Source organism: Hemitrygon akajei, chromosome 9, assembly GCF_048418815.1.
Source record: "Hemitrygon akajei chromosome 9, sHemAka1.3, whole genome shotgun sequence".
NCBI lineage: Eukaryota > Metazoa > Chordata > Chondrichthyes > Myliobatiformes > Dasyatidae > Hemitrygon > Hemitrygon akajei.
Window position 1 is genome coordinate 62,952,939 of NC_133132.1, and position 18,060 is coordinate 62,970,998.

General features: G+C 38.5%; 1 protein-coding gene across 10 annotated transcripts in view; it reads right to left on the minus strand.

The window, feature by feature from the left end:
- The window catches only part of LOC140733174 (serine/threonine-protein kinase MRCK alpha-like), a 575,430-nt gene that overhangs the window by 199,982 nt on the left and 357,388 nt on the right, over nucleotides 1-18,060 (minus strand). For all 10 annotated transcript variants that reach the window (XR_012100237.1, XM_073056117.1, XM_073056119.1 and 7 more), the window contains 2 exons: nucleotides 13,976-14,142; nucleotides 12,834-12,956 (listed from right to left, as the gene is read on the minus strand). Coding sequence is in view for 9 of the 10 variants with exons in the window: in XM_073056117.1 (XP_072912218.1) it covers nucleotides 12,834-12,956; nucleotides 13,976-14,142 (290 nt within the window). In the remaining variant the exon portion in view is untranslated. The remainder of the gene's footprint in view (nucleotides 1-12,833; nucleotides 12,957-13,975; nucleotides 14,143-18,060) is intronic.

An 18,060-nucleotide genomic window follows, 5' to 3' on the forward strand; every position in this document is an offset into this window, starting at 1 on the left:
CTTAAATTGTATTAGGGCATGTTTAGCACAAATAGAGGATGAATTTGCCAATGATAAAATTTTTTCCCATTGCTCAGTAGATATAGGACAATGCAATTCTTCTTGCCATTCCTTCTTAATTTTTTCTGATACATCTGGCTGTACACTCATAATCATATTATAAATAATAGCTACTAAACCCTTTTGACAAGGATTGAGGGCTAAAATTCTTTCTGTAATGTCCAATGGACATTCTTTCGAAAAAGACTTTAATTCATTATACAGAAAATTTCTGACTTGCAAATATCTAAAAAAATGGGTTTTAGGTAAATTATATTTATTAGATAGCTGTTCAAAGGACATAATGTTATCATCCAAAAACAGATCACGAAAACATGTTATACCTTTTGTTTTCCATAAAAGAAAAGCATGATCTATAGATGAAGGCCGAAAGAAGTAGTTAGATATTATAGGACATGACAGCATAAACTTATTCAAGCCAAAAAATTTACGAAATTGAAACCAAATTCGTAATGTATACTTGACTATGGGATTAGTTATCTGTTTATTCATTTTGAGTAATGAAAAAGGAAGTGAAGATCCTAAGATTGAGATCAGTGAAAAATCTTGCACAGATTTACATTCCAAATTTACCCATTGTGGGCAAGCAGCTGTAGTCGATTCTTGTGTCCAGAATATTAAATACCGTATATTAAATGCCCAATAGTAAAATCTTAAGTTTGGTACAGCCAAGCCGCCCTCCTTCTTAGGCTTCTGTAAATATTTTTTGCCTAGTCTAGGATTTTTGTTCTGCCACAAATAAGAAGATATTTTAGAGTCAACCATATCAAAAAAAGATTTAGGAATAAAAATTGGTAATGCTTGAAATAAATATAAAAATTTAGGTAGTATCATCATCTTAATGGCATTAACTCTGCCTACCAAAGACAAAGATAGTGGAGACCACCTATTAGCAAGTTGCTTAATTTGATCGATTAAAGGGAGAAAATTAGTTTTAAATAAATCTTTATGTTTTTTTAGTAATTTTAATACCTAAATAAGTAAAATAATCTGTAACAATTCTATATGGTACATGATTATAAGTTGGAACATGCATATTTAATGGAAATAGTTCACTCTTATTAAAATTCAATTTATAACCAGAAAAGTTACTAAATTGAGCAAGCAAAGAAGAAATAGCAGGAATAGATCTTTCAGGGTCAGATATATATAATAGCAAGTCATCCGCATATATATGATACCTTATACGTCGTCTCCCCACAGGTAATACCGAAAATATTGGGTGATTCACGAATAGCTATAGCCAAGGGTTCTAAAGCAATGTCAAATAATAAAGGACTTAAAGGACAACCTTGCCTTGTACCCCGAAATAACTGAAAAAAAGGGAATCTTTGATTATTGGTAAAAACCGAAGCTAAGGGTTTATGGTATATTAATTTAATCCATGATATAAATTTTGAACTAAAATTAAAATGTTGCATTGTATTAAATAAATATGGCCATTCGACTCTATCAAATGCTTTTTCAGCATCTAAAGAAATGACACATTCTGGTATTTTAGATGAAGAGGTATAAATAATATTAATTAATTTTCTAATGTTAAAAGATGAATAGCGATTTTTAATAAATCCAGTCTGATCTTCAGAAATAATTTGAGGTAATATATTTTCTAGTCTAATAGCCAAAATTTTACTGAAAATCTTAAAATCCGTATTCAACAAGGATATAGGCCGATAGGATGCGCATTCAGTAGGGTTGTTATCTTTTTTAAGAATTAAAGAAATAGAAGCTTCATAAAAAGATTGTGGTAGTTTGCCAATACTTAATGCATCTTTAAAAATTTTACAAAGCCAAGGAGAAAGTATGGAAGAAAAAGATTTTAAAAATTCTGTAGAAAAACCATCTGGACCAGATGCTTTACCTGAATTCACTGAAAAAATAGCCTTTTCTATTTCAGACTCCGTAATAGGTGTATCCAAAAATACACTATCCTCAACAGTTACTTTTGGAATATTCAATTTCCTTAAAAATTCATTTATTATAGAAGAGTCCTTAGTACATTCTGATTGATATAAGGAATTATAAAAATCTTGAAAGGCTTTATTTATCTCTTTGTGATCAATCGTCAAAGTACCATCTTGTTTACAAATCCTAGTAATCTGTCGTTTATCCGAAGCAATTTTCAATTGGTTAGCTAATAATTTACCAGACTTATCTCCATATGTATAGAATTGGGCTTTTGATTTAATTAACTGACTTTCAATCGAGGAGGATAATAGTAAGCTATGCTCCATTTGAAGTTCCACTATTTCTTTATAAAGTTCTTTGCTAGGGGTCATTGAATAAATCTTGTCAATTGCTTTGATTTTATCAACTAGTGTTAATATTTTAGAATTAATTCGTTTCCTAACTCCAGCAGAATATGAAATAATCTGTCCACGAATATATGCCTTAAAAGTATCCCACAAAGTTCCACTAGAGATCTCTGCTGTAGAATTTGTTGAGAAAAACAAATCAATTTGCTGTTTAATAAAGTTGACAAAGTCAGAATCCTGCAATAAAACAGGATTAAACCTCCAACCTTTAGTATTAATATATGAATCCGTCATCTTAATAGATAACTTCAAAGGTGCATGATCAGATATGGTAATAGAGTCATATTTACAATCCATAACATCTGTAAGTAAATGGTGATCAATGAAAAAGTAATCAATTCTTGAGTAATTATGGTAAACATGGGAAAAGTATGAAAACTCTTTGTCGTTAGGGTGTAAAAAACGCCAAATTTCACAAATAGCTGAATCAATCATAAAAGAGTTAATGAGAGAAGCCGATTTATTCGGAAGAGTTTGGATGGGCTTGGATCTATCCATCAAAGGGTTTAAACAACAGTTAAAATCCCCACCCATTATCAATCTACATTGATTCAAATTAGGAAAGGATGTAAATAAACATTTAAAAAATTCAGGACAATCAGTATTTGGAGCATAAACATTAACTAAAACAACTTTTTGATTAAAAAGTAGACCAGTAATAAGCAAAAATCTACCTTGCGGATCTGAAATTGTTTCATGATGTATAAAAGAAGTTGATGAATCTATAAAAATGGAAACACCTCTCACTTTGGCTTGCGAATTTGAGTGATACTGTTGTCCCTTCCAAAACCTAAACAACCGTTGACTATCCACCTTCCTTACACGAGTCTCTTGTACAAAAATAACATTAGCATTCATTCTATGGAATACTTTGAATGTTTTTTTCCGTTTGATCGGATGATTTAAACCATTAGTATTCCAAGAAACAAGGTTAATAGTCCTATCCATATTGACAATATTTATTACAATTAACACATAAGTTTGAAAAAAAAGTGAACTCATGAACCCGGAAGAAGGAAGTAAGTTCAAGGAGAAACCGGAAGTCACGGCACTGCTACCATTTTTGTAGTTTCATATAAGCCCATGAAATAAAACTAAGCAGAAAGCAAGCAAAAAGAAAAGAAAAAAGAAAAATCCCCCTCCCTCCACCCTCAAAACCCCAGGAAAAAAGCCAAAAAGAGGCAAGCAAGCAATCTAATACTAAAATTACCCCCGTGTCTCAAGACGGCAACTCAGACGCAACAAAGTTTAAAAAAATACAAACAACCCACATTATAAGAGAGAGTTGGTATAACAAAAGTTAAAATATAAAATTAGTATTATAAATGTATATAAACAAAAGGGTTAAAAAAGAATTAAAACGATAAAACCCATAAATGACTAATACTGGATTGGTATTTTAAATGAAAGTTTAAAACTTTCAAACACATCAAAACAGATATGACGTTCCAAGCACTGAAGTCTGTCGGGAAGAAGAAGCGCCATTTAAAAAAAAAAAAAATCTTAATATTTAAATGTTAAGAGTATAAAAAGAGCGTATATCAGCTTAAAAAGAAAAGCAAAGAGGAAAAAAACCCTATTAAGTTATTTTCAACGCTAATAGATTAATAATATGGAAAAATAATAAAGTCAAAATAAACCCAGCAAAAAGAGCTTTAACCGTATATAAGAAATACATGTAAGCCATACCCAAAAAAAACCCAAACATCATTCTGTAACAGATCCAAATCTATAGGCTAAATTACATTAGTCAGCCCGATAGAATGTCATCGTTCCAGGAAACCTTGAGCATCCGCTGGAGATTTAAACAGCCGAAAAGTTCCGTCCTCAAGAGTGACTCTCAAGTGTGCTGGAAATAACAGCGCTTGCTTGCAGCCTTTCTGGTGAAATTTCGACATAACCGATCTAAAAGCCATTCTTGCCCTTAAGACTTCAGGGCTATAATCTTCCAGAATGCGAAATTTAAACTCTTGATAGCTGATCATACCTTTTTTCCGAGCTGCCCGAATCAAACGTTCTTTGGTATGAGGGTAATGGATCCGGAGAATTACATGTCGTGGTTTCAAACTTGTATCAGACCGAAAACGGGAGACACAGTGTGCCCGATCGATTACCGGGAGAGAGTCCAGTACCTCTGGACCCAAGACATCCATTAGAAATTTAGAGAAGAAAACGGTAAGATCACCGCTCTCAAATTTTTCAGGAATCCCAATTAATCGAAAATTTTGTCTTCGAGAGCGATTTTCCAAATCAGTAATTTTAACTTTATAACGATCCATCTGTTGAGAAGTCGAAGTTTGCTCTTCTTGTATTTTTTCAATTATACGATCTTTCTTGCGAGCGGCTTCTTCAAGAGCCAAAATACTTGCTTGTTGTTTTTGTGATTCCAGTGTAAGTATCTGGAGCTTTTCTTCAACCAGCTTCAAGCGTTCATCATACTGAAAAAGCTTTACGGCTAATTTTCTCACCAGATCTTCAAATTTGTCTTCTATAAGCTTCACAATTGTTTCTAAAGTTATCGGTTCTTTCGTCTATTTCGATACTTTTGCTTTAGACATTTCAGCAAGTTGAGAATGATTCAAATAGTTAAAAAGAAAAATTCTGTATGTTTAGACCCCTTTAGAATAAATATAAGAAGATCCTTTAAGGGGTGTTTGTAGGTTAAAAAGACGTAAAAGGTTTGGAGCAAAGCCTAGAAGCGGTTTACTCCATGAGCGCCATCTTGAGACCTCTATTACATCCTTCCCATAAAACAAATTGTCCCAATCCACACCTTCTGAATCCTTTCGCATCTCCTCAAAGTTAGCCTTTCTCTAATCAAAAATCTCAACCCTAGGTCCAGTCCTACCCTTCTCCATAATTATATTGAAACTAATGGTATTGTGATCACTGGACCCAAAGTGCTCCCCAACACATGCGTCCGTCACCTGACCTATCTCATTCCCTAACAGGAGATCCAACACTGCCCCTTCTCTAGTCGGTACCTCTATGTATTGCTGCAAAGAACCATCCTGCACACACTTTACAAACTCCAAACCATCCATCCCTTTTACAGAATGGGCTTCCCAGTCTATGTGTGGAAAATTAAAATCTCCCACAATCACAACCTTGTGCTTGCTACAAATATCTGCTATCTCCTTACAAATTTGCTCCTCCAATTCTTGCTCCCCATTAGGTGGTCTATAATACACCCCTATAAATGTTACTACACCTTTCCCATTCCTCAATTCCAACCAAATAGCCTCCCTAGACGAGCCCTCTAATCTATCCTGCCAAAGCACCGCTGTAATATTTTCTCAGACAAGCAATGCAATACCTCCTCCTCTTGCCCCTCTGTTTCTGTCACACCTGAAGCAACGAAATGTGGAGGAGAGGCCTGCATTCTCCAAATGATCTCAGTCTCCTCAGGAAGTAGAGGTGACTCTGGCCCTTTTTGTACACAGCCTCTGTGTTGGTGCTCCACTCAAGTCTGTCATCCCGGTGCACCCCCAGCTCATTGCAATTCCTCACCATCAATAGGAACAGAGATCAATGTAGGCTTAGTCTTCCTAAAGTCCATCACCAACTCTTTTGTGTCACTAATGTTGAGCTGCAGATGACTCAGCTTGCTCAATTTGACAAAATCTTCCACCAGGGCCCTGTATTCATCCTCCCGTCGTCTCTTTATAAACCCGATTCTTGCTGAGTCATCAGAGAATTTCTTCAGATGACATGACTCAGTGTTGTATCTAAAGTCTGAGGTATACAGGGTAAACAGGAAAGGAGCTAATACAGTCCTGTGGGGCACCAGTGCTGTTTGTAGCCATGTCTGACACACAGCTCTGAAGCTTCACATACTGTAGTTTGCCAGTCAGGTAGTCTGTTATCCAGGATACAATGGAAGTGCCAATCTGCATTAAATGGAGCTTTTCACCCAGAAATGAGGACTGTATGGTATTGAAAAATCAAAAAACAGGATCCTCACAGTGCTGCCCTGATTATCCAAATGGGAGTAGGCTCTATTAAGCAGGAAGATGACAGAATTATTGACTTCAATCTGCTCTTGGTAGGCAAACTTCAGGGCTGATCTCACCAGAGGCCGGAGGTGAGCCAGGACCAGCCTCTCTTGGGTCTCCATGATGTGCGAGGTCAGGGGCACTGGACGGTGGTCATTCAATACTTTTAGTTGGCCCTTATTGGGTACTCGAATCACACATGATGCTTTCCACATAGTCGGGTTGCTTTTCACACAGTTGTATAAATTGTTGGTGAGGCTACACTTGGTGTACCATGTCTAGTTTTGGTAGTTGTGTGATAGGAAAGGCATTGTCAAGCTGGAGAGCGTACAGAAGAGATTTACAAGGATGTTTCCTTGACTAGAGAGCTTGAGTTCCAAGATGAGTTTGGCTATGCTGGATCTTTATTCCCCAGAGAGGAATGTTGCATGTTGCATTACTCTGTGACTCTATAAGTTAAAATTTACTACTTCAAATAGTGGCTAATAAATCGCATGGCTAGATTTAAGGGAAGACTACACAAACAAGATGGAAAAAGAGCAACAAAAAATCTGCTGGAAGAACTCAAAGGGTAACTCAATGGCCGGGTAGCATCAGTGGGGGGCCGGGGGGGGGGGGGGGGGAGAGAGGAATTGTCAGTGTATTGGGTCAAAAGCAAGAATCAGAACTGACAGTAGACAGGGGAGATTACCAAACAGTCTGCAAGCACATTCTTAATGTGGATTACTGTATATGAGTGGTTGATGGATTCAGTGGGATGAAAGGCTATTTTTCTGTACTGTATCTTTCTCTATGGATGCCTCCTGATTTAAAACTAAGGCCAATAGCTAAAAATAAAACAAAGAAACCTGTACTTCTTTTAATGTATTCCAACACTCTTTGCAGTTGCCAAAACATCATTGAAAATTAAGGCAAGTGGGCAGAGATTTAACAGGAACTTCAGGAGCAACTGTTTTACACAGTGGATGACATGTCAGATAAAATGGTCGAGGCAGGTAAAACAACAACTTTTTAAAGATAATTGGACAGGTACATGAATCAGTGAGATTTTGATGGATATGGGCTAAGCACAGGTAAATGGGAATAATTTAGACGGGCACCTTAGATGCCATGGACCAGTTAGGCCAAAAGGCCCGTCTTTGTGCCATATGACTAAGTTGAAAATGGGACAGTGAATCAAGTTCCATCAGAAAAGATGGCTGAAGCCCTGCTGCAGCTGGAAAATCTAACTTGCTGGTCTTCCAAAAATTTATTTGTACATAATGTACAAACGTACATAAGTCAGGCATTTGTCAGACAAATATGTCCCATATATTCTCGTGAGAAGTTGGTATATTTTAAGACATTAGAAGAATCAAGGGTTTATGCGGCTAGTGCAGGAAAGTAATGCTGAAATAAATAAAAGCTGAGGTCCCAGCCGTCCACGACCTGCAGACTCACTTTCAGGGACTCTACAACTCCTGTTGTCAGTCCACTGCTGTTCACTCTGCTGACCCATGACTGTGTTGCAACACACAGCTCGAACCTCATCATCAAGTTTGCTGATAACATGACTGTGGTGGGTCTCATCAGCAAGAACGATGAGTCAGCAGACAGAGAGGAGGTGCAGCAGCTAACAGACTGGTGCAAAGCCAATAACCTGCTTCTGAATGTGAACAAAAGAGGTGGTTGTTGACTTCAGGAGGGCACAGAGCAACCACTCCTCATTGAACATTGACGGCTCCTCAGTAGAGATCATTAAGAGCACCAAATTTCTTGGTGTTCACTTGGCTGAGAATCTCACCTGGTCCCTCAACACCAGCTCCATAGCAAAGAAAGCCCAGCAGCGTCTCTACTTTCTGCGAAGGCTGAGGAAAGTCCAGCTCCCACACACCCCCCCCCCCCCCCATCCTCATCACATTCTACAGGGGTTGTATTGAGAGCATCCTGAGCAGCTGCATCACTGCCTGACTTGGAAATTGCACCATCTCGGATCGCAAGACACTGCAGCAGATGGTGAGGTCAGCTGAGAAGATCATCGGAGTCTCTCTTTCGCCATTACAGACATTTACACTACACACTGCATTCAAAAGGCAAACAGTATTATGAAGGACCCCACGCACCCCTCATACAAACTCTTCTCCCTCCTGCCATCTGGGAAAAGGCAACGGAGCATTTGGGCTCTCACGACCAGACTATGTAACAGTTTCTTCCCCCAAGCTAACAGACTCCTCAATACCCAGAGACTGGACTGACAGCAACTTGCTGCCCTCTACTGTGCCTATTGTCTTGTCTATTATTTATTGTAATGCCTGCACTGTTTTGTGCACTTTATGCAGTCCTGGGCAGGTCTGTCATCTAGTGTAGTGTCTTTTTCTCTGTGTTGTTTTCACGTAGTTCAGTGTAGTTTTTGTACTGTTTCATGTAGCACCATGGTCCTGAAAAACGTCTTGTTTTTACTGTGTACTGTACCAGCAGTTATGGTCGAAATGACAATAAAAAGTGACATGACTTGAGGTAGGAGGTACAGAAGCCTGAAGGCTCACACACAGCGATTCAGGAAGCTTCTTCCTCTCTGCTATCTGATTCTTAAGCGGACACTGAACCCTTGGACACTACCTCTCTTTTTAAATATATATTATTTCTGTTTTTTGCACAATTTTTAATCTATTCTTTATACATATACTGTAATTAATTAATTTCCCCCTTCTATTTTATGCATTCAATTGAACTGCTGCTGCCAAGTTAACACATTTCATGACACATGCTTGTGATAATAAATCTAATTCTGATTTCTGTATAGGTTTGTTCTGTACATATTAGTACTACTTTTCAGTATTTGGAAAGATTTGCTATGTATCTACTACTTTAAAACTCACAGTAAAGTAAAAAATCTGACCACCCTCTCCTGGAATGGAAAACACATGATATTCTGAATACATAAAATGTCATGTTTGGTTAAATTCCCCATAGGTTTGAAGAATGAAAAGCTTGACAAATGAGCCAATAACTCTTTAAAGCTGCATATTTCATTTGGAATTCACTGATAGCAGCTTTCTATCTACAGGAAATGTTCACTTGCTAAGTATTCCGTTGCATTTTATTTTTCCCAACTTGCTCTTTAATTTATCAATCATTTATTTTGTGTAATTGAATAGTGATTGCTCATCCCACCTTTGCATTCCCTGGTTTTGTATCTGGTTTGTGGAAACTACACGAGCAGAACACGCGAAGGGCAAGGAACAGACGGCTGTGATTACAGTCAAAAATTTCTGTTTTTGAAGCTTCATACTGGGACCAAATGGAAAGCAGGGCAAGGACAACTAGGATGAATGAACTAAGACTACAAAGATAAAGCTTTTACTAACAGAGAACTACCCAGGCCTGATGACTTCCTAAATCTTTTAAAATTCTGGAGTTTCCTGCACTTCATCACAGTTGATTCCTTTACAAAAAACCCCCCCACAAACCACGAATTACCGAATTTCACATAGCTAATTGATCTAAAGTTTGACATTTGAAACATTATGAGGAAAATAAACATCCATCCAGTTTCTTCTGAAAATCATTTCAGAGTTTCAAAATGTGGTCTTTCTCAAATGTACTTTTGCAACTTCTAACTTCTCCCAGTTCTGATAAATGGTCATCAACCTAAAATGTTAACTGCCTCATTCCTCCCAAATGCTGCCACAACTGTTTCTAGCATTTTCTGTTATTACTCCTTTCAAATAATCTCTCTGTAAGTGCAATGTTAGTCCTGACGAAGGGTCTCGGCCCAGAACATCGACAGCGCTTCTCCCTATAGATGCTGCCTGGCCTGCTGCGTTCCACCAGCATTTTGTGTGTGTTCTCTGTAAGCTCACACCATTCTGTGTTATATTGAGATATTTTCAGGATAAAACTCTCTACAAACTAACAGCTTATAGATAAAACACTCAGCAACTTTGTGGTATAACCAGAAGCCTTAAGGGCATATAAATCTGACTGCAAAGCAGTTGGTTTAATACCAGTGCCAGCTTTAAGCAAGGCATTGCCAAGTAGCATTCAAAATTAGTGCAATTATCTATATCAGATGGAAGACAGCCAAACTCATTTCACTAACTATAGCAACCTTAGCAACAAACAAAGACAAGAATCTCGCCCAAATATGGTAGCTCTTTTGTCCATCTAGAATTTGAGATGCCTTTTTCCAATCCCAGACATCAGACATACATTTTTTACTTGATTTGAGAGCAAACTAAAACAGAAACGAGCATATAAGAGATGTCAGGCTGCTAATACAAGAACCAGACAGACTATAGAAAGCCAAAAGAGGCAATGGACAAGTGCAACAAAGGACTGGGTGCAAACATTAAAGGGAATTCAAATATCTTCTGTACACATGCAAACAGTAAGTGGCTAGTAAAGTGCAAGATGTAAATGATCAGTGGCCAAAAAGGTGATTAACTTGTTGAGACAGAGGGTATGACTGAAATTATAATTGATTACTTTCCATCAACTTTCATCCAGGTAAAAGATACTGCTGGTGTCTCAGCAATGAAGACATTTGCTTCCGAAGGTGTAGAGTTATTTGGTGCAGTATTGATGGTGGATGTTTTGAAGCATGTAGGGATAACACTCCCTGAATACTCAGCTTGGGATGTTGTCTGGCCTGGCCACCTTATGGAGGTTGATTCCCTTTAGAGTCTTTCTCATGTCTGCTGCTGTTACCAGATAGTTGCTGCTCACCTGGGAGGGGGTTAGCTTTCTTTATTGGTGTTATGTTACATGCCTCAAAGCATGCATTAAACTTGTTTAGAGCATCAGGGAGGGAGGTGTTACTGGTACAGTCAATGCTGTATCACTATTCCACCACTATTCTATTAATTTCTGACAGTCATCTAGCATCATTTTATGGACATATAATCAATCTATGTATAAAAGCTATCTTAGGTATTTATATTTATTGTGTTCTATAAAATTATTATTACATTCTTTATTCTTTATGTTTTTTGTGTGCTGCATCAGATCTGGTAACAATTATTGCGTTCTCCTTTATACTTGTGTACAGGAAATGGCATTGAACAATCATGAAATTTGAATCTTGACAACTGCCTTTGGTAGTATGTAAATTTTGGTCAGGATCATGGCAGAAAACTCTCTCGGCAAGCAGAATGGTTGGCATAGATATTCCAGGTCAGGAGAACAGGAGTGAAACAAGACCGCTACATCCCAGCACCACAATTTGTTTATCATTTCGTCTTTTGCCTTCCTGGAATATTCTGCAGTTTGGTCCAGCTAGTGGACTGAGTACTGTGTCCAGAGTGTCAGGGATGAGCCGTGTCTCAGTGAAATAGAAAACGCAGCAATCCCCCATTTCACTCTGATATAGCAATCTTGCCCTTAGGTCCTCTATCTTGTTCACCAGTAACTGTACATTAGCCAACATTTATGCTTGGGAGAGTTAGTCTCATGCCCTGACTCCTTCATCTGAGTTGAGGAGATCTCTATACCAGCAATAGCCTACCTTCATCCACTTCAAGGTGCTGTACCTGCATTCCCCAAGACTCAAGTTCACTGAGTCCTTTGGGGATCATAAAATTGTTAGTTTGTTTAGATGGCACTGAAGTATGTTTCTTAAAGAGAAATTACAGGCTGCAGATTGCAGCGATAGTAACTAAAAAGAAGCATATCTGGTAGTTTTGTGGGCTGCCTGCAAAACATCACCATGTATCACCAGAGCCCTTTTGATTGGAACAGTTACTAACATATTGCACAGTATTTAACCGCCATCACTCCTGCAACCTTCTCTGCTCCTGAACCCTGACTTGTTTAGTCTCTTTCTGAGTTCCAACGAAGGCTTTTGGACCTGAAACTTCAAGTGTTTCTTGTTTTATAGATGCTGACTAGCCTGCTGAATGTTTCCTATACTATATTAATCTTCCTATCTCTTCATGGACCAATGCAGGCTGAAATGGAATATCCACTGTAAAGTATGCATTCTGTGACACTCTATCCCTTTTTGAACCAAAACTGGCTACTATTAATAGCTTAGATTGAATCAGAAGGCTGCAGAATGAATTGTCAAGGCTAAGAAGGCTATAGACCAAGTGCTAATAACTGGAATTAGTAAAGAGGATTCATGATAGTCACTATGGGCATGTTGGGACAAGGACTTGTTTTTGTGCTTGAACATCACTGAACTATTTAAAGAATACATTGTGTGGTGAGAAAAAAGACCAGACTATAGTCTACTGGGCTCAACATCAATGGCCCAGATATTTTTGTTACAGTAATGCAGCTTGCCCTACTCCTTTTTCATTTTTTCTCAATTGTTATTTATCCAATTTTTATTTCAAAAATACAAATAAATTTATTCCTACCATTCTTCTTTACTCTGCAAAATTCGTCACAGCACCTTCAGAACATACACTGGTTTAATCAATATTATTAGACCAAAGAAATAGATAGCTTTTGAACTCTAAATACATAAGTGAATACATACCTAATACTTGCTGTTTCAACTTTACTACTTCTTCTTTCAAATTTTTAATTTCCAACTCTCTACTTGCAGTTAGTGGACCATCCACAGTTGAATACTGAAGAACCTGGACAGTCTGTGTGGACTCTATCAAACAAAATCAAATGAACCACTGTTAGTTCTCCAAGAGTTCAGTGAATGTACAGCTGACAATGCAAGGAAATTCAAAGTTATTGTTAAAATGACACACACAGCTCTTCTTAGTCTGGAAAGACCACAGGCAAAGTCCAATGCTGATCAACATATAGTTATGTAAAGTGGGCACCTCAATTGGCATGTAAAACTTGGGTCAAAGGTCCTGCTTCTATGCTGTATAACTCTTTGACTCTGGCCAAAGTATTAAGCCCAACAGATACCAAAGAGTGTGTAATGACTTAATAACTGAATTCAGACACCTGGTTTTACAAGCTGGGGCTGAATGGATACAAATTTTTATTCTTGACAAAGGTGATTTCCTAGCACCTCAAAGCTTCGATTTGGAAAAGAAGCAAAGCAAAAATGATTTTTAAAAAAAAAGTAGATTAGATCAACCTCTTTACAGAGAACAAAAGCAGCAGACAGGATGATTGAAACAAATTCAAAGAAATGAGATAAATATATAAAGAGTCATGCTAGAAAATTATCTGTGCTTCAAGTATATGCAAGAGCACGGGAGATAAGTGGGATCTGTTGGACAGTGAAACTGTCTCATGATTCTGTTCTACAGTGCTTGTTCCTTGAGCTTGTGAAGAACGCCACTCGGGCAAGACTTATTTGTACATTGTTGAATTTGCTCACCTCTAAAGAACCATTCTCATTAAAATTCAAATCCCATCTCTTAATATTCCATTACTTCTCTTTACCTAAACAAGAAGTACTCAGTTCCAAAATTTAAGTCACAATCAATCGTACCAACGTATTATTGAATAAGTGATATGGCATACAAACCATGTGTCCAGATGGACAACAAGGGTGTTGTGAGAAGAAGCTGGAGATGGAAGGATAACATCCAATAGACTTAAGAGTAAACGTATTCAACAGGCTCACAAAATCAGTAACATAGCTTAGTTTTCCAGGCAGGAATATTAATAATGGAACCATATATACCGCGTCCAATGAACTCTCACCTTGAAGTTTTCTACTTAGTTCAAGTTTTTCTTGTTCTAAACGCCGTATCCTCCTCTCATAAGCCTCTGTGGCCAAGCTGTCCTCTAAAGTCCGCTGAACATTGATATCAATGTCTGTCGAGGATGATCCAGCAGCATCTCTCAGACAGCTTCGGTCAGACAAAGTACTAAAAGAGCACCAATGCATTAAAAAATAAATTCTGCATAATTACTGTTGTGCAACAATACAGGATATCAGCAACTGAATATTCGAACTGAAAATTCTGCAGAGATAGCATCTGTGAAAAATAAGTGCAACTCTGGAGAAACAAGCCCTGCTATGTGGATAAAATGTATCTGCAATGTTTCTGCTGCCTTTCTTCTCTCTTAGAGTGGAGTAACACTTGCAATTTTCCAATCCTCTAACACCATGCCAGAGTCCAATGATTTTTGAAAGATTAATACTAATGCCTCCACAATCTCTACCACTACCTCTTTCAGAACCCTAGGGTGCAGTTCATCTGGCTGGGGTGATGTTTATGTCTTTCAGCTCCTTGACCCGCTTCTCCCTACTAATAGTAACTGCACTCACTTCTCTTTCTTCACACCCTTCAACATCTGGCACACGTCTAGTGTCCTTCACAGTGAAGACTGATGCAAATTACTCATTTAGTTCATCTGCCATCTCCTTGTCTCCTGTTATTATTTCTCCAGCCTCATTTTCTAGCTGTTCTTATTTCACTCTCCTTTCTTTTATATTTTACTTATTTGGAAAAGCTTTTATTATCCACTTTGTGATTGTTTGCTAGCTTGCTTTCATATCTCATCTTTTCCCTCCCAATGATTCTTTTACTTGCTCTCTATAAGGTTTTAAAGCTTCCCAATCCTCTGTCTTTCCACTAATTTTTGCTTTGTTGTATGCCTTCTCTTTTGCTTTTACATTAGCTTTGACTTGCCTTGTCAGCCATGGGTGCACTATTTTGTCATTTGAGTTTTTCTTTGTTTTTGGAATATATCTATCCTGCAACTTCATTTTTGCCAGAAACTCACACCATTGTTGCTCTGCTATCATCCCTGCCAGCATCTCCTTCCAATTTACTTTAGCCAACTCCTCTCTCATACCACTGTAAATTTCCTTTACTCCACTAAAATACTGCTACGTCAGACTTTACTTTTTCCCTATCAAATTTCAAGTTGAACTCAATTATATTGTGATCACTGCCTTCTAAAGGTTCTTTTACCTTAAGCTACCTCATCCCCTCTGGTTCATTACATAACACCCAATCCAGTAAAGCTGATCCCCTAGAAGGCTCAATGACAAACTGCACTAAAAAGCCATCTTGTAGGCATTCAACAAATTTACTCTCGAGATCCATTTCCAACCTGATTTTCCCCAACTTGCAACTTGCACGTTGAAATTTCCCATGACTATCATAACATTACCCTTTTGACATGCCTTTTCTATTTCCTGTTGTAATCTGTGGTCCACAGCCCAGCTCCTGTCGGGAGGCCTGTATATAACTGTCAACAGGGTCCTTTTACCATTGCAGTTTCTTAACTCAACCCACAAAGATTCACCTTCCGATTCTACGTCATATCTTTCTAATGATTTAATATCATTCTTTACCAGCAGGGGTACACCACCCTCTCTGCCGACCTTCCTATCCCTCTGGTACAACGTGCAACAAGAACATCCACCTTATTTCTTTTACTCCATGCATCAAGATATAACTTTGAGTGCTGCATTTGCTATCTTTTTTGATTCTGCATCCTGAATGCACTGATACTCACCCTGCTGGCTGCAATTCTTTCCTATCATCTGCCTGCCCTTCCTGACAGTCTGACTGCACACTATTTTTGATTTTGTTTAACCATCTGCCTATCCTGAGTCCATTCACTCTGGTTCCCACCCCTCTGCCAAATTAGTTTAAACCCTCCCCAAGAGCTCTAACAAACCTGACAGTGAGAATATTGGTTCCACTCAGGTTCAGGTGCAATCCGTCACTTTTGAACAGGTCATACCTTCCCCCAGAAGAGATCTCAATGATCCATGAACCTGAAACCCCGCTCCCAGTACCAGCTTCTCAGCCACACATTAATTTGCTAACTCATCCCTGATTCTACTCTTACTGGTGCGCAGCACAAGCAGCAATCCATAAATTACTGCCCAGGAAATTACTTCTCAGCTTTCTACCTAGCTGTTTAAAATCTCTTTTCAGGAGCTCTTTGCTTTTCTTTCCTATGTCATTGGTGCCAATACGTACCAGGACATCTGGCCGTTCTCTCTTCCTCTCCAAAATGTTGTGGACGTGATCCAAAGATATCCCTGACCCTGGCAACCGGGAGGCAACATACCATTCGGTGTTTCATTCACGCCTACAAAATCTCCTGTCTGTTCCCCTGACTACTGAGTTCCCTATTTCTACTGCTCCCCTCTTCTCCCTTCTGCACCACAGACCCATGATCAGTGCCAGTGCATTCCCCTCAGAGATCATCCCCCACATTAGGATCTAAAGCAGTATACTTATTTTCGAGGGGAATGGCCACAGGGGTGTTCTGTGTAAACTGCCTATTGACATTTCCCATTTTTCCTGACAGTCACCAATCTACCTACCTCCTGGAACTTCGGGGTGGCTACTTCCCTGTAACTCTGATTGATTATTTCCTTACTCTCCCATATGAGCCAAAGATCATTCAGCTGCTGCTCCAGATCCCTAAATCTGTCTTCAAGGAGTTGCAGCCGGATGCACTTCATGCAGATGTAGTTCTGGGTCTCCCAGGACTCCAACATCCGGCATGAAGAACTCACAACAGCCATTTACTACATGAGGTATGATAAAACAAAAAGGGAACCTTAACAGAAGCTTACCCAGAGCCAATGCCTCTTTCAAGCCAAAGCCTCCTTTGAGACGAACCTGACACTCCTACTCTCACCAGTGGCCTTCTCCCAACAATGGCTGACCTCCTTGTCCCTTCTGTACTTTTGAATAAGTGTCGCCAACCTGCGAAATACCTCATCGCTGTGGCCTGCTCGATTAGGCCATTGGAATAAGCCTGAACGCCCGCGAAGCTCTCCTTTTAAACAAGCATCGCCAACCTGCGAGAAACCTCATTGCTGTGGCCTGCTCCTGCTGCTGACTGGGCTGTTGGCAACACAGTTGCCGCAAACATGGTGGACTGAAGGACCTGTTTTTGTACTCTACTATGTTGTAACTATAAGTTAAATGTTTTGAGGAGCCATGAAGTCAACCAAAAGTGAAACAAAAATACTTGTTATTCTCATGAGGAATTATAGATTTTGGAAAAGACTGTGGAAGCTCATTGGTTATCACAGACTTTTGATTCTCATTTGTGCCTCATTAATATTTCCAAAACATGCATTCCAGCTTTGATTTGTTTATTGGAGTAAATCTGCAACAAAGTTAAACCTCCACTTCCCCAGAAGAAAAGTGAGCAAGTGCTCCTTGTTATTCACTTCAGTTGGCATTGTCAAAACATTGCAAATGCTGAAAATCTGAAGCAAATTTAGCAACCACTACACATAGACCCAACGGGTCAAGCAACCTTCTTAAATAAAAAATAACTTCTTAGATCAGCTGTTCAGATAATTCCACCAAATTTGAGTATTTTTTCAACAGCACATTGGTGGGAACTTTTTTACATTCCTCACTCTGTTCATTTCCTAAAGTGGCATTGCCAAACAAATGACAGCAATGTCTCAGTGTATGCTGAGAGTCACCAGCAGGTGAGAAGGCTCAGAATTCACTCAGCAGGATCCAGAGATGGAGACAACTTTCATAGCATCTACTTAGACCAGATTTGTTGTCAAATCTCAAAAAAAAGGTCAGCAATAACTAACCTCCAAAAGAAAACACTTTAATCAAGGTGGAATAGAAATTCATAAAATAAGCTTAGAGAATGATAAACTGATTAACAAAATTTCATCACCTAATATTATAACCTCCAATCATGTGATCTGTGGTCTTACATACAAAAAGAAAACATAAGCTTTTATCGCACATACTGTTATGTAAAAAACACGCCAGTACCACAATTATGTGCTAAAAGTTCATATCTAGCAGCTCCACGCAATTTCACAAACTATT